Source organism: Humulus lupulus, chromosome 6, assembly GCF_963169125.1.
Source record: "Humulus lupulus chromosome 6, drHumLupu1.1, whole genome shotgun sequence".
Classification (NCBI taxonomy): domain Eukaryota; kingdom Viridiplantae; phylum Streptophyta; class Magnoliopsida; order Rosales; family Cannabaceae; genus Humulus; species Humulus lupulus.
Window position 1 is genome coordinate 6,574,627 of NC_084798.1, and position 25,852 is coordinate 6,600,478.

The following is a 25,852-nucleotide window of genomic DNA, read 5'->3' on the forward strand; positions in this document are numbered from 1 at the left end:
TGCACCAAAACATGGACGGAAAATACTTTCGCTGCTAAAATAATAACTTTGGTAGTTAAGTGCAACAAACATAATAAATCAGGTACTTTCATTGCAAATATTATATATATATAATGTTATCCTCGTTTCCTCTCCACATTCGCGGCTCTGCATGTGAGTCCACGGGCCACCCTGAAGGGATTTAAGGCCTAGATCGGGCCCAATAGACGAAAGTCCCGACGGCCCAAATATCAGTAAAGCCCAAACATTATCCCGGAATGAAAGCCGTGTTAGGAGTATGTCCTAAAAGCATGTGGTCCTAATTTATTTATTATTTCAATGAATAAATAAATACAATGACATATTATTGTTATATTTAGATTATTAAATTTGTCAAAAATAAAAAAAGGAGGAGAATTACAGCAAAGGAATCCAAGGTAGAAAGAAAGAGTATAGTACGTAGTATTAAATTTGGTAGGGATTAAATGCAATATTTGGTACCACGGAAAGGAAGAATCAGATCTAATAGTATATAGATACTCATTTTATAAAAGATTTATTTTTATATAAAAAAATTTATTAAATAAAATTTGGGTGTAAAATTAAGTACGTACATTCAATCTCATTTGTAGCCATATTTTAAATCTTTTTCTTTTTATACCCAACATTTTAGTTACTATTCCTATTATACCATTTTTCTTGCTCAAACACTTACAAAACAATGTACTTTTCAAGGGGTATTATGGGAAATGTAGTTATAAAAATAGTTAATACTAAACTAAATGTATTTAGTGGCTAATTTTTAGTTGATTAATCTTAAAAATGGGTACTTTTCAAATTATCCCAATTTTTTTTGTATATATCAGTAATTATATTCACTTGGACTTTAGACTTTGGACTTGCTTAGATCACATTCACATCGTGTTTCATAGGCCTGGCCCAATAAGCTGAAAATGGACCAATTTTCTCATCAATAGAATAGAAAGTGGGCTCGTCTCTATGGTTATTATAGGCCGAAACTTTGATATAAGTATTTGTTGGTCTCCCCCCAAAAACAGTGGAATAGAAAACTATTGCAAAGATACCAAAATGGTATTTTTCTAAACATAATATCAAAATTTACACATAAATGAAAAAAAAAATATGCATATGATATTAACTCTATTTGTATTCTTGACAATGTTATCATCTATTTTTTTTTTTTTTTTGACAATTTTGAGAGTCTCTAATTTTATCTATTATTTTTCTTTTGAAAAAAAAATCAAATATAAGAATCTATCCAATAATGCCACTACGACCATGAAATTGTGAGTGTTTCCTGTGTGAAAGAAATGAATAACTAATTTAAGAAGGATAGTTTTTACAATTAATTTTTTTTATATAGTAATTTATATTATATAATTATAAATTTAGCTCTTTCTGTATGAAAATTTCCCATTCCAAGTTTGAATTCAATTACGAAAACACACAGTTTGATTTGAAAGGTAATGACATATCAGGAAGATTTTATTATTATCATTAATAGAAAACTGAAGTCTGTCCTCTAATTTTTTTTTTAATTGTCGAAAAAACGGAAGAAAAAAAAAGGTTTAATACGTAAATATATGATAGCTTCCAATAAATTGGTTATAAACGCACTCATTCAAAGATTTATTCATCACAAATAATTTAGTAGTGTATAATAAAATCCACAATTATTTATCACAAAAATACCAATTACAATATAGATCTTAAGTAAAATATGAAGGCTTGTATTGCGTATTTAGAAGTTGACCAAAATCAATTAATTCATCCACAGTTTTTCCTTTCAATTTCAGAGTGTCACTGATGGGATCTTTAATTTTCTCCAAGCTCTCAGACATCTGCGTGTTGAACATGTCAAGCTTCTCTTTGCATTGCTTCATTTCAGCTTCTAACTCTGTGATCCTCAACTTCAGTTTTTCTTTATTGTCTCTTTCATATCTAACTGCTTCAAAATAGAAAAATCGTTCAATGACTCTTCCTATAAAAGTATAAAGTATAATATAATTTGTGTATCTAGCTCCTGCAATGGCATTTAGATAGAAAACCCAGTTCTGGAGAACATCTTTCGTAACGTCTTCAATCTTAGTTCTGCACATTTGATCACAAACTACACAAAACATTGTAGCCAAGACACTTTTCATTCCAGGTGTCCAACTTGAGACCCTTGCGCCAAACAAATCTGATTCTGTGTACTGGTGGAGCAAAGTGTTTAAGATTGGGGCCAATGTGACTGGTACCTTATAACCCTTGATATCCACAACCTTTTGTCTCAAGTACTTTTCATCCAATTTCAAACCTTCTCTAGGTCTATAACATAGAAGCTCCCAAAAAAAGCTCTTGAAATCGTCTGAGCCAAAAGAAGGAAACTGATTGATTTTATAAATATTTTCAATTGATCGCAATTGATGATCAAATAGAGGAGGATTGATCTCTCGCCTAACAAAGTTGTAATATTGTTCTACAAAAGTCTTGTCCTCAGACGAAGAACCAAAAGTAAAGGGATGATTCAACATTGCACTGTCTTGATCAGTTAGAGTGTTGCTCAATAACTCTCCAAGGGTCACTTCACGTGCCTTGTCGTCTGTTTCTGTGTCAATAAATTGATCAGTCCACCGACTCTCTCCCAAGCTCATTAACTTCACATCATTGCTATCCTCCTTTATCACCTTCATGATCTGATCACATGCATGCATACACATTTGTAAATCTATATATCTTAATTATTAATTACACCAATATTTATAAATATATATTATATAAACAAACATGTTTTCTTAGAAGATATTATGATATTAAATTTATGTAAGAGAGGTTGTGATTGATTTATTTTTATAGTTACATGCATTCTTAATGCACCTGCTGGATGAAAAAGTAGTTATCAATCAACATTATTTTCACTAATTTTTCTTTTTCCACTACAATTTAATGGCTGATTTGTCTTTTTAATATAAATATGTATATAAAACATATACTAACCGATTTTAAAAGGAATGAGCGAGCTAGCTTAAAAAAATTATATGTATACATACAGTACTTTTAAACAAATCAAAAAGGAAAAGCAGAATATATATGTAAAATAAGTTATTATTTAAAAATGCACTTTTAATTATAAATGTATTTATAAATTAACTAACAAAATTTATAAAATTTTCTTACCTCAGAAAGTAGGCAATGAATATGTGCAACGTAATCGCAATCGTTACAACAGTACACGCGGAAGTTTGGATTTCTTTCTTTTTCACATATGTCGCAATAGAATTCATCATAATGGTCATATTTGCTTGTGTAATGATCAACAAGAGTCAAAGAATGTATGTGGTAATCAAATTTAATGATGGATGGCAATGGACCACATAAAAAATGGAGGCTAAAATCACATTCCATGCATCGAAATAAGAAGGCTTGGGTAAGATTCACTTCCTCAGGAACAAGATGATCACTCCACTGTGTATACGATTTTTGACAAGCATGACAAACACTTTTGAAAAATGCTTCGTCCACAAAGTAAAGTGAGTGATCATGACTTTGACATCTCACAGTTGTCTTAGGAACAACACATTTTGTACACAAATTAAAGTTACACTCATTATTCTGACACCTAAAAATTAGCCTACAATCTGTCTTGCAGCATAAATTGCAAGATTGAGGCTTACTAAACTGAAGTGTGAGAGGATGGTTTGAATGAAAAGGATGCCTATCAATTTTCAATTGAAAATTTGCACAAGAGTGGTGAAGAAAATTCTTACATGATGTAGAGGAGCAAGAATAGGCCGAATTAGACCATACTGATTGACACACAAAACATTTGGCTTGGTCCTTTGAACTATCACGCTCAAGCAATTTCATTGGAAGCTGGTGGCAGAAATATTGAGCATTGTCATCTTTATCGTTGTCGGATATCAAGGATGGTACAGGAATGGTAGCACATGCAGTATGCATGTGGAGAGCACATTGATTGCAGGCGTAAGCAAGAACTTCTTGGCTTTGAAAAGAATTGTCACAGTAATAGCAGAGAGTTGTGTTGTCTGATGATCTTTTCTTGAGCTTCAGATGATGATCATGGTCAGGATGCAACGCATGATCAAGATATTGCGGCAACTCAGCACATGCTTTGTGGAGGGAATAGACACACCAGAATTCACTGCAAGCGTAGCATATTTGATTGGGGTCGATTATAAGCTCACATAGGTTACATATTATTTTAGCATTGTATCTACGTCCTATATCATGAATGCTTTCCAAAAGATGGTTGTGAGAGAAATGTTGAATTGTATGAGACATTATTACTCTCTCAATTTTTTACTTCTTGTTTTTCAAAAGATGGTTGTGCAAATTATATATATATATATTTGTAGATAACTTTAAGAAGACGATAGACAGACAAATTTATTACTTACTCTATAACAAGATAAGAATAATTCTTTTGTTATTCACTAAAACTAATGAATCTTATGGCAATTGAAATTATTTACTTTTGCTTTATCAAAAGAAACATATATTGTTTTCTTCATAGTCTTTATATATATATATATATATAAATAAATGACAATTCTTCTATAGGGGCTTCACTTTAAGCCCTACCGGTAGGGCTCTCAGTATTTCTCAACTCGTGAATAGTTTTCGGCGCGATTTTTTTTATGATAGTATATATTGTAGCTATTTAGACCATCCTGCAAACTTTCAGAAAATTCTGAATAGTTTACAGTATTGAAAACTAGGTTCAAACATATTGCTTTCCACGCGCATAAAAAAAATTAGTCATGCGTGCAACAACATGTTTGAACATAGTTTTCGGTACTGTAAACTATTCAGAATTTTCTGAAAATTTGCAGGATGCTCTAAATATCTACAATATACACGGTCATAAAAAAAATCGCGCCGAAAACTGTTTACAGGTCGAGAACACTGAGAGCCCTACCGATAGGGCTTAAAGTGAAGCCCCTATAGGAGAACCCCCCTATATATATATATATAAAAATTTATATATTCAAAGAAGCAAAGTAATTATTTTGTCTCCTAATAACCAGTAATACTACCATGAACTTTTTAATTTTTTGAGTCTTTGCATCTAATTACTTAATTTTAGTACTTTATATATCCCACTCCAATTGAAACTCTCATCTTCTGTTATAAAGGAGAAAGAGTAGACATTAGTATTTGTTTACTCAAGTAGTGTTGCAATAATTAAAATTTACAAAATATATATGGCTATAATATACACTGCTTGACGATATATATATATAATTGGCATATGTAAATGGGTGGTGATAATTAAAATTAAGCTTGGTCCTTAGATCTTCTATAAGGTGGGCAGGGGATTTTTATTTTTTTAAATAAAAAATGAGAAAAATAGAGAAGCAATTAATGGACAAGTGATTAACCAAATTTTGAATTGAAAACTAATTTGAGATACACATGCTAATCACAATAAACATGATAATTCATATAATAAGAGCATAAACATAATGTAATTTTTTCTTTTATTTCACATTCATTTCTTTTTTTTATGACATTTTCACTATTTATTTTGAAAATTCACAATATAAAAGTATTTTCTAATTTGACTTTATTCTTCATTGCAAGCTATATATCCCTAACAAACTCAAAGTGATTATTCTCATTATGTTGCTTTATTTTTTTCTCAAATATTACTTTTCCTTATTTATTTATATGCATGACAACCACAATTTCTTCCAATTTATAAAAAATATTTGAAATAATTTAAAGATAAATATTAAAAACTTAATCAATTTAAAATTAATTTTATATATTTTAAGAAACAAATATTTAAAGAATTTGAAATCCATGTTTTTTTTTGTTAAGTTATTAAGACTTACACCAATGTTTATGAAGAAAGTTAATAATTCGTGTTCACTACTATACACTAAAGGAAAAATAATGTATCGTTAATTACAAGAATCATACCCCAAATTAATAATTTATTTGTGTGGAGTTAGTGTTACCAGAAATTATTACTCTCTCAATTTTACTTTTTGTTTTGTTGAGAACTTTAAGAAAAGAGCATGTACATTGATCAATTGGTTTGCTCTCATTCATTAAAAATGACGAATCTTACGGCGATTGAAATCCTTTACTTTTCCTTTATCAAAAGAAAAAACTTATATTATTTTCTTCATATTCTTTTTTATATATACTCTACAAGAAAAAAAAATTGAGGTTTTGAAATTATTCTTTATTCTAAGCTATTCAAAGAAGCAAAGTAATTATTCTGTCCCAGAACAAATAATATATACTACCATGATTTTTTTTGAGTCTTTGCATCTAATTACGTAATTTCAGTACTTTATTTATGGTCATTGCATATTTTAGTAAAATTATCCTAATAATTAAAATTTACTGAAAATATATGACTAGATAATTAAGTGTAATAGATGAAAAGTGACAATCAATTGTGGAGTAGTTGCAAATAAATATCCATTTGAAGTGAACTATTTGATGATACTACAATACATACTACTTGACGATATATATTGACACGACAAAACGTCGACATAATTAAAATTAAACTTGGTCCTTTGATAAAAAAAATGAGAAAAAGAGTGAAGTAATTAATGTACAAGTGATTAATGTTAATCATAACTATGATAATTCATATAACAAGAGGCATTGAACTTAATAAACATATAATATAACATTTTTTTCTTTTCATGTTCCTTTCTTTTATGACATTTTCGCAATTTATTTTGAACATTCACTTTATAAAAATATTTTCTTATTTTACTTTATTCTTTATACTTGAAGTTATGTCAACAACACACTCAAAGTCTTATTCTCATTATTTTCCTTTATTCTTTTCACTAGTACTATTTTTCCTTATTTATATGTATAATCATCATAAAGTAATCAAAATTGAAAATACCGGTGAAAAACATAAAAACTAACACAATTTCATCCAATTTACATTTTCTTAGGAAACATCACAAAGAAGAAAGTTTGGTTCTGACTATAGGCAAACTAAGCCTAAGCTCAGGGCACCCCACCCCAAGAGACTCCCTAATAAAAAAAACGAAAGTCCCAAAAATCATTCATCAAGAGAAATTCAAAGAGAAAAACATTAGAAATAAAGTGTAAATTTCCTAGGGCCCCTTGATGCTCAAAATCGGCCCTTTAAAAAAGTTAAGAAAAATAATAGTTAATCATTGTTTTGGTCTAAACTTAATTAGGTCAAAACTATTTAGTTCTATTCTTAAAATCCACATTTTAAAATAGCATTTCAATAGATTCAAACAAAGTAATATCTATTTGGGAAAACACCAATTTGATTCCTGTATTTTCTCTAATTACGTTAACAGACCTTATATTTTATTAAACGATATTTATGTACCCAATATTCTGTAAAACGAATCAAAATACTACCCTAAATCTAATTTCGGTCCAAATATTTTTTAATATGACCAAAATACTCTTAAATTAAACTAATTAATAATTTAAAAAATATTTGAAATAATTTAAAAATAAAGATTAAAAACATAATTAATTATATATTTTTTAAGAAACATAATGATTCTTATGGCAATTGAAATTCTTTACTTTTCCTTTATGAAAAGAAACTTACAGATCTCCGTATTCTTATAGTTCACATATCTCAATTTGGTCACAAAGTGACATTGTTTACAAAAAGAAAAGTGACAATGAATTTTGTTAGCAAATTAATAAATACTCATTTGAAGTGAATTATTCAATGATACTAAACGTGGAAATAATTAAACTTGGTCCTTCAATCATCTTTGAGGTGGGCAAGGAATTTTAATTTTTTAAATAAAAATGAATAAAATAAAGAAGCAACTAATGTACAAGTGATTAACCAAATTTTGAATTGAAACATAATTTCAATCACAACGATGATAATTCATATAACATGGGGATAAACATAACATTTATTTTTCTTTTCAAATTCTTTTTGTTTTGTGACATTTTTACAATTTATTTTGAGAATTTACTATATAAAAGTATTTTTTTTTTACTTTATTATTCCTTGCAAGTTATGTCCCCAACACACTCAAAGTGACTATTCTTGTTATGTTGCTTTATTCTTTTTCTTAGTATTATATTTATATGTTCCTTTATTCTCGTTGTTGCTAAAGTATAATTTCATATAAGAAATCGTATTGTTGTGAATATATGAGTTAATTATTAGAATATTACATTATAAAAATTTGAACATAGATTAGTAATACAAGTCACAGTTAAGACAGTAAGCTAACTAATTTTGGAACTAGGTAACCAAATTATTAGATGTCCAATTATCAAGATAGTAAGCTTATTATGTGTTGCCATGCTAATAGTATTATTTATGCATTCAAGTATCCATTCTCATTCTTGAACTAGACTATTAGTCATTAGTAGACATAATTAGATCATGTTAGTAGTATAAGTCAAACTTGGGAGAGTAACCAAATTGTTTTAGTAACACAACTTTTGGTAACTCTAGTAACTAAAACTCTATCTTGGTTTAGATGATTAAAATATGTTAAACATTATTATAAACAAAATAAGTCATCAGAAGTTATAAAAATGGCTTCATAAAGTATTTTCAATGTTTAAAATAGCATTATTTTATTTAAAATCATTTCAATTAACGTGAGTAAGAAAAAGTGTTATTTTTCTAAATGAAAATTAAGATACTTTAGTATATTGACGTACATGAAAAGGCTGACCAATGTGCTTCTTTCACTTCTTCTCTATTTAAAATATAATTATTACTACTTGAATGACTAATAACCTAACAATTAATCAATCAAACGAACCACAAATTTTTATTTCTCTTCGTACTAGTGGTCATGGTAGAAAAAGGACTACTTGGGTAGAGAATTAACCAAATTAGAGAAAAGCATATTTGTATCTTACTCCTATTATTGGGTAGAAAGTGGACTGAATTTAAAGAAGAGTAATCAGATTGATCTGCCATTACTCTAGCCACACTTACAAAATAAGGTTCAAACATTTTACTTTTCATGCGCCTAAAAAAAATAATCATGCATTAAACAAAATATTTGAACATTATTTTTATCACAGTAAATTATTTTGAATTTTCTGAAAATTTACAGGATGCTCTAAATAAGTACAATATACACGACCATAAAAAATAAATTTGCCAAAAATACTTCTCGAATCAAAATCATTAAGGGGTGCACCGATGTTTACTTTTTAAGATGTGAACCATACTAAAATCAAATATTGAACAAACTAAAAATATTATCAAATGAATCTATAGAAATATTAATTCATACCCAATTTATTTTAACGATAACAAAAGCATATTTTAACTCATAAAAATCTTTTTATTAGCCCAAAAATCATAAAATAGCAAAAACAAAATTAAAATATTTAAATTAACTAAAAACTAACAATTTCTAAGACTAAAGAAATTATGAAAATATAATTAAAATTACACTTATCACAAACACCTTCCAAAAACGCTTTCTCCATTAAGTAAAGTAAGTGATCAATTTAAAATTAATTTTATATTTTTTAAGAAACAAATATTTAAGGAATTTGAAATCCATGCTTTTTTAAAAAAAAGTTTTTAAGAGCGGCACCAATGATTATTAGCAACGTTAATCTTTGTTCACTACTACTAAAGGAAAAATAATAAATAGTTAATTACAAGGATGATACCCCAAATTAATAATTTATTTGTGTAGGGTTAGTATTACCACATTATTACTCTCTCAATTTTACTATATAAAAGTATTTCTACTTTATTCTTCATCCCCTACACACTCAAAGTATTATTATCATTATCTTTATTTGTTCTTTTCCTTAGTATTATTTTTCCTAATTTATATGTATGATCATCATAAAGTAAAGGCAAGTAAACCCTAAGCTTAGGACCCCATCCCCAAGAGACTCTCTAATAAAAAAAATGAAAGCATGAAAAATCCCTCATCTAGAGAAATTCAAAGAGAAAACGTTAAAAATAAAGTATAAATTTCCTAGAGCCCCTAAATGCTCAAAATTGGCCCCTTCAAAAAGTTAATAAAAATAATAGTTATAGTTTTTGTCTATAATTAACTGTGCCAAAACTATCTATTTGTACACTTAAAAATCAGTTTTTAACATGGTATTTCATTACATTCAAACAAAATAATATCTATTTGCAAAAAAAAAAAAATATCAGTTTAATCCATGATTAGACCCTATGTCTATAACAATGATAATTCATATAACAAGAGAGTAAACATAATATTTTTTTTTCTTTTTTATGACATTTTCACAATTTATTTTGAAAATTTACTATATAAAAGTTTTTGTTTACTTTATTATTTAGTGCAAGTTATGTCCCCGACACACTCAAAGTGATTATTCTCATTATGTTTCTTTATCCTTTTTCCTAGTATTATTTTTCTTTATTTATATGTATAAGTAATCAAAATTGAAAATACAGGTAGCACAAAAACTAACACAATTTCATCAAATTTATATTTTCTTAGGTAAAGAAACATCACAAAGTAGTAAGTTCTGGACTCACTGTAGCCTAGCTAAGCCTAAGATTAGGACCCCCCCTAATAAAAATAAAAATTCACTTTTTAAAACAATATTTCAATAGATTCAAACAAAGTAATATCTATTTGCAAAATACACCAATTTGATTCCTGTGTTTTCTCAAATTACGTGATTAGACCTTATATTTTATTAAATAACATTTTAGGACCATACATTTTGCAAAACAGATCAAAATATTGTATATCCTAAGTCTGATTTTGGTCAAAATATTTTTCAATATGACAAAAACACCCTTAAAGTAAACTAATTAATAATTAAAAAAAGATTTAAAATATTGTATAGACAAAGATTAAAAATTTAATCTATATAAAATTAATTTAATATTTTTTAAGAAACATATATAATTAAGGAATTCGAAATCCATGCTTTTCTTTTTGTCAAGTTATTAAGACTGACACCAATGTTCATGAACAAGGTTAATCTTTGTTCACTACTAAAGAAAAATAATAAATAGTTAATGACAAGGATCACAACCCAAGTTATTAATTTATTAATTTGAGTGGGGTCAATGTGATTAAAGCAAATAGTGTTATTTTATACATTCAAGCTCTTATTCTCATATAATTTCATTGGACTAAAGTAATTAGCACACATAACTAGAACATAATAGTAGTATAACTAACACTTGGAATAGTGACCTAACTATTTTGGGAACTAAGTAACCAAAATAGAATTATTAGACCATCTCCAATGGATCGTATAAATTTTGTACTAAATTTAGCTAAAAAATGAGCAAATGTTATATTTGGCCCAATTTTTATAATTGTGCTCCAGTACAAATTAATTTAAGAAGTCAACAAAGTCATTTAATCTTTATTGACAATATATAAAAAAAATAGAAAATTAGTAAATGAAAAGTTAAAAAGCTTTCAATTAATATAAAAGACATTAATTAGTGACAAAAAAAGTAAATAAAAAATTTAACAATTATTGTGTGTTAAATTTGACTCATGCTATATTTTGTGTCAAATTTGGCACACATTTTGCAACACCATTGGAGCTACATTTTTTCAAGATGTGCTAAAATATAACTAATCACCACTTTATAACACTTCATTGGAGAAGCTATTAAATTAGTAGGGTATGGGGATAGTTTCAAACAAAATATATATATTCTTACTAAGATTTAATGAATTTTCTCATAAAACATTTTATGAATTTTTCCAAAATAGTTTTTAGTAACTCAGGTAACTAAAGTTTTTAGCTTTTTGTTTGGATAATTAAAATATGTTAAACATAATTTAAAACCAAAATAAGTTTTTGAAAGTATTAAAATTAATTTGATTAAGTATTTCTAATATTCTAAATAACATATCTTATATTGGAAATCAATTTGACAAACATAAAAAAAAAAGTGACATTTACATAAAATTGTGGTATTTCTGTAAATAAAAATTAATGATGCGATGATTAGAACACAGTGGATTTTGTACATATAACAATTGACTGCAATGATTAGGTCAAGCGATGCATTGACCTTAGTGCAGCAGTAGATTATATTTGTTGTTGCTAAAGTATAATTTTATATAAGAAATCATATTGTTGTGAATATATAAGTTAATTTTTAGAATATTACATTAACAAAATTAGAACAGATTAGTAATACAAGTCACAGTTGAGATCAAGAGTTGTTTACTAAAGTAGTTTTGCAAATAAATACCTATTTGAAGTGAACTATTCAATGATGCTACAATATATATTACTTGACAATATATATTGGCACGACAAAATGTGATTATAATTTATAATTAAAATTAAACTTGGTCATTCGATAAAAAATGAGAAAAAGAATGAAGCAATTAATGTACAAGTGATTAACCAAATATTAATCATAACGATGATAATTCATATACCAAGAGGCATTAAAGTTATTAAACATATAATATTACCTTTTTTTTTCTTTTCATATTCATTTCTCTTATGACATTTTCGTAATTTATTTTAAAAATTCACTTTATAAAAATATTTTCTTATTTTACTTTATTCTTCATACTTGAAGCTATGTCACTAACACACTCAAAGTATTATTCTCATTGTATTCTTTTATTATTTTCCCTAGTATACTTTTCCTTATTTATATGTATAATCATCATAAAATAATCAAAATTTAAAATACTAATGGAAAACATAAAAACTAACACAATTTCATCCAATTTACATTTTCTTAGGTAACATCACAAAGAAGAAAGTTTGACTCTGACTATAGGCAAGCTAAGCCTATGCTTAGGGCACCCCACCCCCAAGAGACTCCCTAATAAAAAAAATGAAAGCCCAAAAAATCCCTCATCAAGAGAAATTCAAAGAGAAAAACATTAAAAATAAAGTGTTAATTTCCTAAGGCCCTTGATGCTCAAGATCGGCCCTTGATGCTTAAGAAAAATAATAGTTATTCATTATTTTTGTCTAAAATTAATTATGTCAAAATTATTTATATCTATTCTTAAATTTCACTTTTTAAAATAGCATTTCAATAGATTCAAACAAAGTAATATTTATTTGGGAAAACATCAATTTGATCCCTGTATTTTCTCCAATTACGTGAATAGACCCTATATTTTATTAAACGACATTTATGTACCCTATATTCTACAAAACGAATCAAAATACTACCCTAAATCCAATTTTGGTCTAAATGTTTTTCAATATGACCAAAATACTCTTAAATTAAACTAATTAATAATTACAAAAATATTTGAAATAATTTAAAAATAAAGATTAAAAACTTAATCAATTTAAAATTAATTTTATATTTTTTATGAAACATAATAATTCTTATGGCAATTGAAATTCTTTATTTTTTCTTTATGAAAAGAAACTTACATTACTTTTCCTTTTTGAAAAGAGACTTACATTATCAGTTCTCCATATTCTTATAGTTCACATATCTCAATTTGGTCACAAAGTGACATTGTTTTAAAAAAGAAAAGTAAGAATCAATTTTGTTGGCAAATTAATATATACACATTTGAAGTGAACTATTCGATGATACTAAACGTGGAAATAATTAAACTTGGTCCTTCAATCATCTTTGAGGGGGGCAAGGAATTATAATTTTTTAAATAAAAAATGAGAAAAATAAAGAAGCAACTAATGTACAAGTGATTAACCAAATTTTGAATTGAAACGTAATTTCAATCACAACGATGATAATTCATATAACATGGGGATAAACATAACATTTATTTTTCTTTTCAAATTCCTTTTGTTTTGTGACATTTTCACAATTTATTTTAAGAATTCACTATATAAAAGTATTTTTTTTTAACTTTATTATTCCTTGCAAGCTATGTCCCCAACACACTCAAAGCGACTATTCTCTTTATGTTGCTTTATTCTTTTTCTTAGAATTATATTTATATGTTCCTTTATTCTCGTTGTTGCTAAAGTATAATTTCATATAAGAAATCATATTGTTGTGAATATATGAGTTAATTATTAGAATATTACATTATAAAAATTTGAACATAGATTAGTAATACAAGTCACAGTTGAGATAGTAAGCTAACTAATTTTGGAAGTAGGTAACCAAATTATTAGACATCCAATTATCAAGTATCCATTATCATGCTTGAACTAGACTATTAGTCATTAGTAGACATAATTAGATCATGTTAGTAGTATAAGTCAAACTTGGGAGAGTAACCTAATTATTTTAGTAACACAACTTTTAGTAACTCTAGTAACTAAAACTCTGTCTTGGTTTAGATGATTAAAATATGTTAAAAATTATTTAAAACAAAACAAGTCATCAAAAGTATTAAAAATGGCTTCATAAAGTATTTTCAATATTTAAAATAGCATTATTTTATTTAAAATCAATTCAATTAACGTGAGTAAGAAAAAGTGGTATTTTTCTAAATGAAAATTAAGATACTTTAGTATATTGACGAACATGAAAAGGCTGAGCAATGTGCATCTTTCACTTCTTCTCTATTTAAAAATATAATTATTAGTACTTGAATGACTAGTAACCTAACAATTATCAATCAAACGAACCACAAATTTTTATTTCTCTTCGTACTGTGGTCATGGTAGAAAGAGGACTACTTGGGTAGAGAATTAACCAAATTAGAGAAAAGCATATTTGTATCTTACTCCTCTTATTGGGTAGAAAGTGGACTGAATTTAAAGAAGAGTAATTAGATTGATCTGCCATTATTCTAACCACACTTACAAAATAAGGTTCAAACATCTTACTTTCCATGCACATAAAAAAATAATCACGCATTAAACAAAATATTTGAACATTATTTTTATCACAATAAATTCTTCAAAATTTTCAAAAAATTTGTAGATGCTCTAATAACTACAATATTGTTATACCCAGATTTCGAGCCATGGTAAATGTGACCTCGAAAGTTGGATTCGCAACAAATGGTCTCGTAAGGATTAGAGTATGCTCCAGGATTGTATATCGAGCCTGCAAAGTACAAAGTATGACTTCGAATATGGTGACCTCGAAACGATTTCGATCTCGAAAGGTAGCTCCGAGAACACTCATCTTCCGGGATGACTTCGGATCAGGGGTCTCGAGCTCGATGTACGTACGATCTCGAAGGCCACGTGAATTCGGGAGATGTCATTAGCTCGCACGATGACGTGAGACCTGGGATGCTAAAGCCTTAGAGATACACGATAACCACCTTGAATATCTACAAGTATTATAAATATGAGATGTAATCCTCATTTATTAATGTAAATCCCCAAGAATCGTGGGATATTATTTGGTCAGTTATGCGTTTCCTGGTCTCCAGGGACGTTTCCTTTTATATTTGATTATAAGCATTTAAAGCCATTTATTTTATTCACAAAAGAGTAACTACCCAAAATATGTGGGATAGTATTCTGCAGCCTTCTCTATAAATAGAGAGGCCATGCACCATTGTAGAGGACCGAAATTTTGATCCTTGAGAGAAAACTCTGAAGAATTCATGCTAAAGAATTTTCAGAGATAATCTTAAGATTAATAACAGAGACTCGTGGACTAGGCAGATTTAACTGCTGAACCACGTAAAAAATCGTGTGTTTGATTTGTTTTGTTTCATTTGGCCATTGTCATTCGTTGTTTATGTGCTCTTCTTTTATTGTTTGACGAAAAACAGCGTCAACAGTTTGGTGCTTTCATTGAGAGCCTTAAGCATTCATCCCTGAGAGATTCATGGCCGCAAACAATCAGAACACTCCTGAAGAAAATTACCCAAGGCGTCTTGGAAAACAACCAATGGAGAACCCGGATGTTGGTGAGAGAAGTGGGTCCTCTGATTCCCGGGGACCACCTCCACAACCAAGGGATGAGGACATGTACTACAATCCTGAGCGTTATGTTCCTATTGTAGAACTGGAAAACCGGCAGTTGAAACAACTGTTGGCAGAGGCCAACCAACGGAATGAGGAGTTGACTAGGATGGCCGCAGAGGCGCAGGCGGCTCAGCCCCCGCCTCCGCGCGAAAACCAAGTCCCTCCTCCGAGGGACGTGCATGTTCCTCCCCGGAGGCCCCGTGGACGTCCACGAAAAAATGCTGCCACAAGGAGGCCGACTCAACCTCCGGCACAAGCAGAGCCATCTGCTCCTCCTAGGCCCCAGAGGAGTACCCGAGCTCGGGTCCTGCCTAAACCGCCTGTGGAAGTGCCTGCAGGAACTGAGAATAACCGAACTCCTGCAGAGGCTCGGACTCAGGTTCCTGGTAGTGCACCGAACGCGACTGACCCATCTCGGGAAAATTCTGGACCCTCTAGGCCGAGGCAAGGACGGAAGCCACCGTCGCCTATACGGTTCCCTCCGTCACCCATAAGATATCCTTCACCTCCCCGCAGAAACGCTCAACCTGTTCGAGATCAGGATCAAGGGCGTACAGGGGAAAGACAAGGAAACAGGGAGACATTCCAGGAGCGGTGAGGCGCACCATCTGAAAGAAGTCAGACGTCTCGGTCTCGCACTGCGGAGACGAGGCGACGTGGTAATAATCCATCACGAAATGACCGATCAATGAGTTTCACCAGTGACGAGTCCGGAGAGACCAGGTCCGTCAGTAAACACGACCGAGGTCGTAAAAATACTGGAAGCCGCAAGAATCGTCCTGACCTGCGAAATCATCTGAATCAGAGTAGGGGGAAGGGAGATCAGACAAATCCGGACCTGAGGAATCACCTGAATGGGCGTAGAGATCCCTCACGGAGACGCGAGCCTGGAATCATGATCAATGACTGTCAATTCCAGACAACACCTCCTACGGACCTAGTCCAAGAAAGGATCGATCAGCTCGAAAAAGCCTTCAGGCTTTTAAAGAATGAACGAGGGAATGGTCGATACGAGGACTCTGATGAGGAGCTCGAGCCGTTTGCTCCCAATATTTCCAACACTCAGTTTCCTCAAGGGTTCCGGATTCCTCACGTCCCAGCGTTTGAAGGAAAAACCGACCCATGTAGTCACCTGAGTACATTTAACACTATTATGAGAGCTAGTAACGTGGGTTACGAGCTCAGGTGCATGTTGTTTCCAACATCATTGGCAGGACCTGCCAAGAGTTGGTTCGAAAAGTACAAGAGACACTCGATAACTTCATGGGATCAGTTGTCTAGAGACTTCAAGAAGCAGTTCCGAGCTATGATGGGAGTCAGACCAGAGGCATCCACTTTGACTAACGTTCGACAACAGCGGGGCGAAACACTGAAAAGCTACCTAACAAGATTTAATCTAGAGGTCGCCCAAGCTCGAGATGTGGATGACAGTGGGCACCTTATGGCTATCCGAGCTGGTGTTTTACCTGGAAGTGCCCTTTGGGATGACATGCAAGGGAAACCGGTGAGGTCAATAACCGAGTTCAACAGACGAACGCAGAGGTTTGTCAATGTAGAGGAGGCGAGGTCAACGCTCAAGGCGACCTCGCAGACCGAAACTACAACGATAAACATCAACTCCGCCTCAACCTCGGCTGACCCAGCAGCTCCACAGCCTACCTCGGAGAATCCCTCCAAGAGGAAAAAGAGCGAGGGAAATAACCCCGAAGCTGAGGGAGGAAAGAAAAAGAAAGGAGAGAGGTATTTCTCCGTATATAAAGTGCACACCGAGCTCAACGAGTCCCGGGAAAACATATACCTGGCTAATGAAAACCAGGTCCCCTTCAAACGTCCGGACCCAATGAGAAACCAAAAATCCAAGAGGGATTCCAGTAAGTATTGTCGGTTCCACAGAGACACCGGACACACAACTGATGAGTGTCGACAGCTGAAAGACGAGATCGAAGGGTTGATCTCGAGAGGTTACTTCCGGCAGTATGTCAAAAACCAGAGTACTGGACAGACTACTGCGAGCCAGAGAGTAGCCGCGCCTTCGACGGCACAAAATAATAACTCCCGATCTCGGGAAGAAGACAGGCCCCCGCCGATAGATGGAGAGGACGTAATAACCATCTTGGGAGGGCCTCATCACCCAGGAGGGGGCAGAAATGCCCAAAAGAGATATGTTAACGAGCTGAAGATAGGGGACGAGTCTCCTTATGAACCCGAACCCAGGGCATCAAAAAGCCAAAGGGTTGAAACGCAACCTATAACCTTCACCGAGGAAGATGCCTCCCATGTCCAGTTCCCTTATCATGATCCGCTGGTCATTACTCTTCAGCTTGCCAACAAAAGAGTGCGCCGAGTTCTCATAGATAATGGGAGCTCAGTCAACATTCTTTATAAAGCAACACTCGAGAAAATGGGACTCTCCCTTCGCGACCTGAAGGCTTGTGCAACTACTTTGTACGGCTTTTCAGGAGAAGGAACTGCCTGTATGGGATCCATTGAACTCCCTATGACCTTGGGAGACTATCCAGTCTCGGTGACCAAGATAATGGAATTCGTGGTAGTAGATTTACCATCTGCCTACAATGTACTGCTCGGGAGACCCGCCCTGGTCGGGCTGGGGGCAGTTTCATCTGTAAGGCACCTTGCCCTTAAGTTCCCAACCCCAAGCGGGGTCGGAGCATTGAAAGGAGATCAATTGGCAAGGAGGGAGTGCTATAGCATCTCTTTGAGGGGAAAGAAACAAACGAGCGCTCAAGCACTCGTTATCGTACAAAATAAAGATGAAACGGTTTTAGAAATTGACGAGGAGATTGATCCAAGGATTGAGGAGAAAATTGACCTCGAACCATTGGAAGAGCTCGAAGAAGTTCAGCTCGAGGAAGCAGATCCCCGAAGAAGGTGAAGGTCGGAAAACACCTCCAAGACGAAGCAAAATAGCAATTAATTTGCTTTCTGAAGAAAAACCAGGATGTCTTCGCATGGTCACACTCAGACATGGTGGGGATAAGCCCGAATGTAGCGAGCCACGCATTGAACATAGACAAAAGCTTTCCCCCGAAGCAACAAAAGCGAAGACAGCTGGACGAAGACAGAAAGAAAGCATTAAAGGAGGAAGTTGACAGGTTAAATGCAAACCATTTCCTTATAGATGACTTTTACCCTGACTGGGTAGCCAATCCAGTGTTGGTCCCAAAGCCCAATGGGACGTGGAGAACCTGTATTGACTACTTGGATCTCAACAAAGCTTGCCCAAAAGACTGTTTTCCGCTGCCAAGAATTGATCAGCTCGTGGATGCCATGGCGGGGCATGGCCTGATGTCATTCATGGATGCATATTCTGGATACAACCAGATTCCCATGCATGCCCCCGATCAAGAACATACGAGCTTCATCACAGATAAAGGGCTATACTGCTATAATGTTATGCCGTTTGGACTCAAGAATGCTGGAGCTACATATCAGCGGCTCGTAAACATGATGTTTTCAGAGCAAATAGGGAACAACATGGAGGTTTATGTTGATGACATGCTTGTAAAGTCTCAACTTAACAAGAACCATGTTGATGACCTCGAAGAATGCTTTGGCGTGCTCGACTCGCCACTTCCGCCGAAAATGAAGAGCTGAATGTTGTACCCGTAGAACACCTATCAGCACCCAGCATTACTGAGCCAGACGAGGAAGATGTGTGTATGATTGAAACAGAGCCGACCTGGAAGAGTCCAATAGTTGACTATCTCGAAAATGGAGTTCTTCCAAAAGATCGAAATCAGGCTCGAAAGTTGATGTATCAACTTCCTCGTTACACTATTCTGGACGGAAAGCTATACAGAAGAGGGTATTCCATGCCACTGCTTAGATGTGTAACCCCTCCCGAAGCTAAGAAGATCATTGAAGAAATTCATTAAGGGTTCTGCGGAGACCATACCGGGGGGCATAGCCTGTCCAAAAAGATCATACGCCAAGGATATTTCTGTCCAACCATTAAAACGGACTCTTTCGAGTACGTGAAGAAGTGCGACAAATGCCAGAAATTCTCCACGATACCCCGAGCTCCACCTTCCGAACTGACCATGTTGACATCCCCATGGCCTTTCGCAGTATGGGGCATCGACCTCATAGGCTCTCTCCCAACTGGAAAAGGCGGAGTGAAATATGCTGTAGTCGCTGTTGATTACTTCACGAAATGGACGGAGGCAGAACCATTGGCAACCATAACTTCGAAAAAGATCCTTGATTTCGTGGTAAAGAACATCGTATGCCGATACGGAGTACCGAGAAAGATTGTATCCGATAACGGAACCCAGTTCGATTGCGACTTATTCACCAACTTTTGTGAAAAGAACGGCATCATAAAGAGTTTTTCATCAGTGGCTCACCCTCAAGCGAATGGTCAGGTCGAAGCCGTTAACAAAACTCTCAAGAGTTCTCTAAAGAAAAAGTTGGAGGAGGCAAAGGGACGATGGCCCGAGGAATTGCCTCAAGTTCTTTGGGGATATAGGACTACAGCTCGAACATCAACAGGGCATACCCCGTTCTCTCTAGCGTACGGCTGCGAGGCAATGTTGCCCATCGAGGTCGAAATCCCAACGATCTGAACTCAAATTTACGATCAGGATTCAAATCATACTCAGCTCGAAGAAACCCTAGACTTGATTGAAGAAAAAAGAGAAGAGGCTCAGCTGAGAAATGCTGCTTACCAGCAACGAACCACAAGATATTTCAATAAGAGGGTTCGAGATCGAAAGTTCGGAGTGGGAGACCTAATTTTGAGACGCGTATTCTTAGCAACCCGAGATCCAGCAGCTGGAGTGCTCGGGCCGAACTGGGAAGGCCCATACCAGATAGAGTCAGTCATCCGACCTGGCGTATACAAACTTGCGAGATTAGACGGGAGCCTGATACCGCGAGCATGGAATGGCGAACCCCTTAGACCTTACTATCAATAGTGTAGGAAAAGTGTTGCCTGTAACCATGATTTTCTATCTGTATTACTTTGTTTGTTTTTGAATTTCATCAAATAAAAGGTCTATTTTGTTCAACATGTAATTTCTTTTTATTTTTGCAATCTCTCTTAATTTAATAACCTATGGTCACACTCATAGGATATTAAGGGGGCATCATTGGTATACATACCATCAGCTTAAAAAATAAAAAATATATACATAAAGTATTTGGATGTAACCAAGTACGCGATCTTAGATAGTTCGGACATAACCGAATTATCAAAAAAAAAACATAAAAGTATTTGGATATAACCAAGTACGCGATCTTAGATAGTTCGGACATAACCGAATTATCAAAAAAACATAAAAGTATTTGGATATAACCAAATACGCGAGCTTAGATAGTTCGGACATAACCGAACCATATCAAAAACCTAAAACATTTGGAGTTAACCAGATGTGCAAACTTGACAGGTTTGGAACAAACCAGCCAAAAAATTGATCGATGATAAGTAGGAGCCTAAACCTATCACGAAATAAGTCGAGATCGAGGCTGGAATATCTTAAAGAAAAATAGTTTCGAACTCTTAACCTCGGAGCAAAAAACTGAGGATGAGGAAAAGTGACTAAACAAAAAAAAGATAACCAGATCATTCACATTACATACCATATAAGTACTTTTGAGTTCATGGTTAAAGTAATATCCGACCTTGATAAATAACGAGGTCGGAAGCGGATAATTCGAATAAACTATGCACGAATGCATCGAATTTCGAGCCTAAATCCAAACTATGTTTGTATGAATAAATAAACATAACTGGTTCGTCAATATAAAAATATGCAAAATATTTCGAGCCAAGAAATGTAAAGCATATAAAAGAATAGTAAAAGAAATTGTATCAGCCCCGTGGGCATATATTAAAATAATTACAGAAATAAAGGGACGCAGCCCCGATAACTGATCTCCCCGAGGTCATATTCAAGGAAGACGAGTCTCCTTGGCCTTCTCAGCATCAGTAGCACCGGACCCCCCAGGACGACTAGCATGACTATCCTCCGGAGCTTCCTCCGAAATGGTGCCCGGAGCAGCCTTTTCCTTCTCGAGCTGCTCAGCCTTCTCCTTCTCAAGCTGTTCAGCCTCTTCCTTCTCGAGCAGAGCATTCCATCGTTCAAGAAGCGGCGCCTCGTGGGGACCTAAGAAGCTGGTGTCTAGATCTTCATTATAAGCCCACATCCGGTACATGGCTGAGTCGACCGCCTTTTCCTTCTTTTCTTTGTACTCGGCAAGAAGGCGAGTTTTGGCATCCTCTATGATGTCGAAGGTGGCGGCCTTGTCCTCTTCGAGCTTCTTATTGGTCTCCCGAAGCTGGGTGTTATCTTTCCTTTGCTCCTCGAGTTCAGCTCTCAGCTTTCCGAGCTCCTTGGCCATGTCCTCACGCTCCTTAACCACTGCCTCGAGCTTAGCATTCGCCGCCTTCAGATCGTCGTTCGCTCTAAGGTGGAGGTCCTTCGCCTCTTGAGCGTGAGTCCTGCTCGAATGGATCTCGTTGTTCAGCTCGAAATTGAGCTGTGCAGTGAAGGCAAGAGCCTGAAAAAAGGAAGAAGCCACCATTAGCCTCAGTTCAGTATGAATGTAAGCAAAAGGAATATAGAAGAATACTTACCGCAGTAGTGTGATCGATACTCTTCTCATAAAGAACAGTGCGATCTCAGGTACTGGTTAAGCACTGCCACTGGGGAGCTTCGAAACTGCCATAGCATTGGCCGATCCGGGACATGACATCCGAGATCAGCGTAGATCCGTGAGGTCCAGCAGCATTGTCCACCACATATGAGTCCATATGGGTGGAGATTGTTAGCTTCTGAACTCGAGAAGCAGAAGGTCTTCTGGAAAGTTGAGCAGAAGACGTTTTTCCCACCGCTGGGGGTTGGGACTCAACAATGGCAGGGGCACCAACCAGCAAAGTCGGTGCCACCATGGAGACGACGGCCTGCGAGGATGGCATTGTCGTGGAGGCGCTGGCCTGGACAGTCGACGCAGCAACAGAGCTCGAAGCCGGCGGGGCAAGGGGAGCTTGGATCTCTTGGAGCCTTTGCCCGGCTGGCCGGTCTTCAGTGACCCCGCCCTAGGGCGTTTGCTCCTCTTGGCGCCTGCATTGTCGATGAGGGTGTCAAGGTCGGAATCCATCTCGCCTGCCCAAGTCACAACACAGTGAGTCAGTAAAAGAGAAGTGTACATCAAGTTATTTCAGTATCACAGACATATAGAGTTATGATAGGAGAAACCTAACTGGAACTCTCTCCCAAGCTCAAGCTTGGGGACCATGAAATTCCCCCGTCTTCAGAGGAGGCGGGGGGAGTGCCTTCCCTATAAGTAGGTGATAACCTCGAGAGGTCCCTATAATCATTGGTCCCGTACTGCACAGCTATCCCATTCCACACCTCGTCCGTGGTGTACATGGTATCGTATTTCCCGAGCCCACTATCGAACCTATGGACACAGTCATCTACCCAACTCCATATGTAAAAGTGGAATCTATCCTGTGGGCACGAGACTAACCTATTGGGCCTGTGTTTTAGTAAAGTGGGGGACCACATTCGCGAAGTAGGAAGGGTTTTACCTTCACCTGAGTCCGAGCTCGAGGCTTCATCATTGGCTTCATTCCCAGAACGCGGACTTCTCAAGCGAACTGGGAGTGATGTCCTCTTTTCTCTCCTCGGAGGAAGGGCGCCTGTGGGCAGTGGCACCTCCTCCCAGTTTTCATATTTTTTACTGGACCAGTCAGAGGTTGACTGGCCCTCTTCCAACAACCCGCAAGCTCGGAGTTTGTCCTCGTGTAATAGATACGAGAGAGATCTCCTGCCATAAGGGAGTCGGAGCAAGGCTTCTCTGTGCCCCTTCATTGCCTCATCGGGGGTGGGACGCTGGAAATTAGCTGAAAGGCGAGACACATTTCAACTAAATATGGATTTAAGAACTAAAGTCTCGAGCTCAGGAATAAAAGTAACGAGAATACTTACGAATCCGCCTGAACGAATAATGTCGAGACGGGGACAGACCATCTGTCCAGAAGAAAGCCCTTTTGAAATCGGGCGGGTGGTTGGGAAGATCCCCGAAAACCTTCGTCTCCTTGGGGTAGCTCGAGAGGTAGTAAAAACCATCCCCTCCCCGAGCTCGGGAGGGGTTACTTTTCAAACAAAAGAGATATAAAATCTCTTGAGGTGAGGGTCCTTTCCACTTCAGCTCGTGATACAAGGACCTCAGGGCAGACAACACCCTGTACGAATTGGTGTTGAGTTGGAACGGTGCCAACCCAACGAAATCAGTAAAGTCTTTGAAAAAAGACTTCAAGGGCAGCAAAGCTCCTGCCCTCATGTGCTCCTGGCTCCATGCCGCGTATCTCACTGTGGCGTCGCGACCGCCAGGGGCGAAACAGCTCCGTTCATGGCTGGTCGGAACTCGACACTTAAAGGCGTCTGACGAGCTAAGGCCATGGAAAGCCAGGATTTCAGATATTTGACTGGTTGAGGTAACCGTGCTCCAGTAGAGCTCGGCCTCGAACATCTCCTTCCTCGGCTGCGAGGATGAAGTTTCCCCCATTAATAAAAACTGGAGCTCCCCTGGAAGATAGGCGACAGTAACCTTTAGCGCAGGGTCGAGGGGAATTGGCCTAGGTCCTGAAATAGGCTCCGGATAGAGAGCTTCCCGAAGAACTCTTCTCTTCTTTTCTATGACTTCGTCTATCTGGCGGCGGTAATGAGCTCTAATGTCCTCCTGTTCGCGTGCAAGCTCGTACTCCCTTATCCGACGTTGGTTCCGTGCGAAGAGCGATTTTGGGCTCGGAGATTTTGGCTCGTAAGGGATTGCCCGCAATGACCCCCACCGTCTTTCCAGATTCTGTGACATCTAACGAGAAAGAAAAATGGTGAGGGCCATGCATGCAAGAATCACAAGCTCGATGGAATGAGCTCGGAAATTTAGGAACGAGACTAAATATTAAAACCCTTGCTGAAGAGTCAGAGCGTGTATTCCACGAAAGAGAAAAGGAGCGTGGATAATTTTTTGAAAATCCCGAAATTCAAGGGAAAGAAGAGTGGCGGTTAGCCAGGAAAGGCATTCTTGGGTTTCGTGCATTGATCAAAGACAATGGTTTTTTACCCGAAAACTTAGTGTACAAGAAACGTTGCCTAAAAATTTCAAAACCCAGAAAACGGGAACCACACTCAAACGTCAAAACTGGGTATAAACCAGAGACGAAAATCCAGAATGAAAATCAAGAAAGCATAAAATCCTATCGGATCAAAACCTCCTATCGTATTATGCTAAGAACGTAAACTAATATACACAGCAAGAACAGTTTAAATAAAAACTGGAAAAATGGAAAACAAAAAGGGCATACTTACACAGTAATGGCGATTGCAGAGACATTGTCGATTGAAGAAGAGGTTGCAGGAAAGAACTCACTGACTCGAACAGACCAGGATTCCTTTGTTTCTTTGGTCGAGAGAACATGCACAGAATAGAAACTGTGTAAAGAGGTCTCTGGGTGTGTTTTTCTTCTTTTCTTGCTTATGGCGAATGAAGGAGAAGAAGATGAAGAGTGAGGTCTTGTATATATAGGTGGGAAAAAGGAATTAATCAGGAGCGTCGAATGAAATCCTCACTAGATCGAACGGATGGGGATCAATGACAAGAAGGCGCCGAAAAGTTGTCAGACGGACGATCGTGGGCATGTTTCCAAGGTACTCAAGTACCTAAAATGAGCAATACCCAGCTGACTCGTGTCCATTTTCAAGAGTGTATGACGGTACGGTCCCCAAAGAAAGTAGTTCAAAAGTTTCCTTCTCTTAGGATTCGAACAAATACTTTTGAGGGGGCAAGATGTTATACCCAGATTTCGAGCCATGGTAAATGTGACCTCGAAAGTTGGATTCGCAACAAATGGTCTCGTAAGGATTAGAGTATGCTCCAGGATTGTATATCGAGCCTGCAAAGTACGATGTATGACTTCGAATATGGTGACCTTGAAACGATTTCGATCTCGAAAGGTAGCTCCGAGAACACTCATCTTCCGGGATGACTTCGGATC

General features: G+C 35.5%; 1 protein-coding gene across 1 annotated transcript; it reads right to left on the reverse strand.

Moving 5' to 3' along the window:
- Nucleotides 1-1,612: 1,612 nt before the first annotated feature.
- LOC133784592 (uncharacterized) lies at nucleotides 1,613-4,284 on the reverse strand. The gene is made up of 2 exons (XM_062223888.1): nucleotides 3,160-4,284; nucleotides 1,613-2,678 (listed from the first exon to the last, which is right to left on the reverse strand). The coding sequence occupies exons 1-2, from the start codon at nucleotides 4,282-4,284 to the stop codon at nucleotides 1,710-1,712; spliced, it is 2,094 nt and encodes a 697-aa protein (XP_062079872.1). The 3' UTR covers nucleotides 1,613-1,709.
- Nucleotides 4,285-25,852: the final 21,568 nt, after the last annotated feature.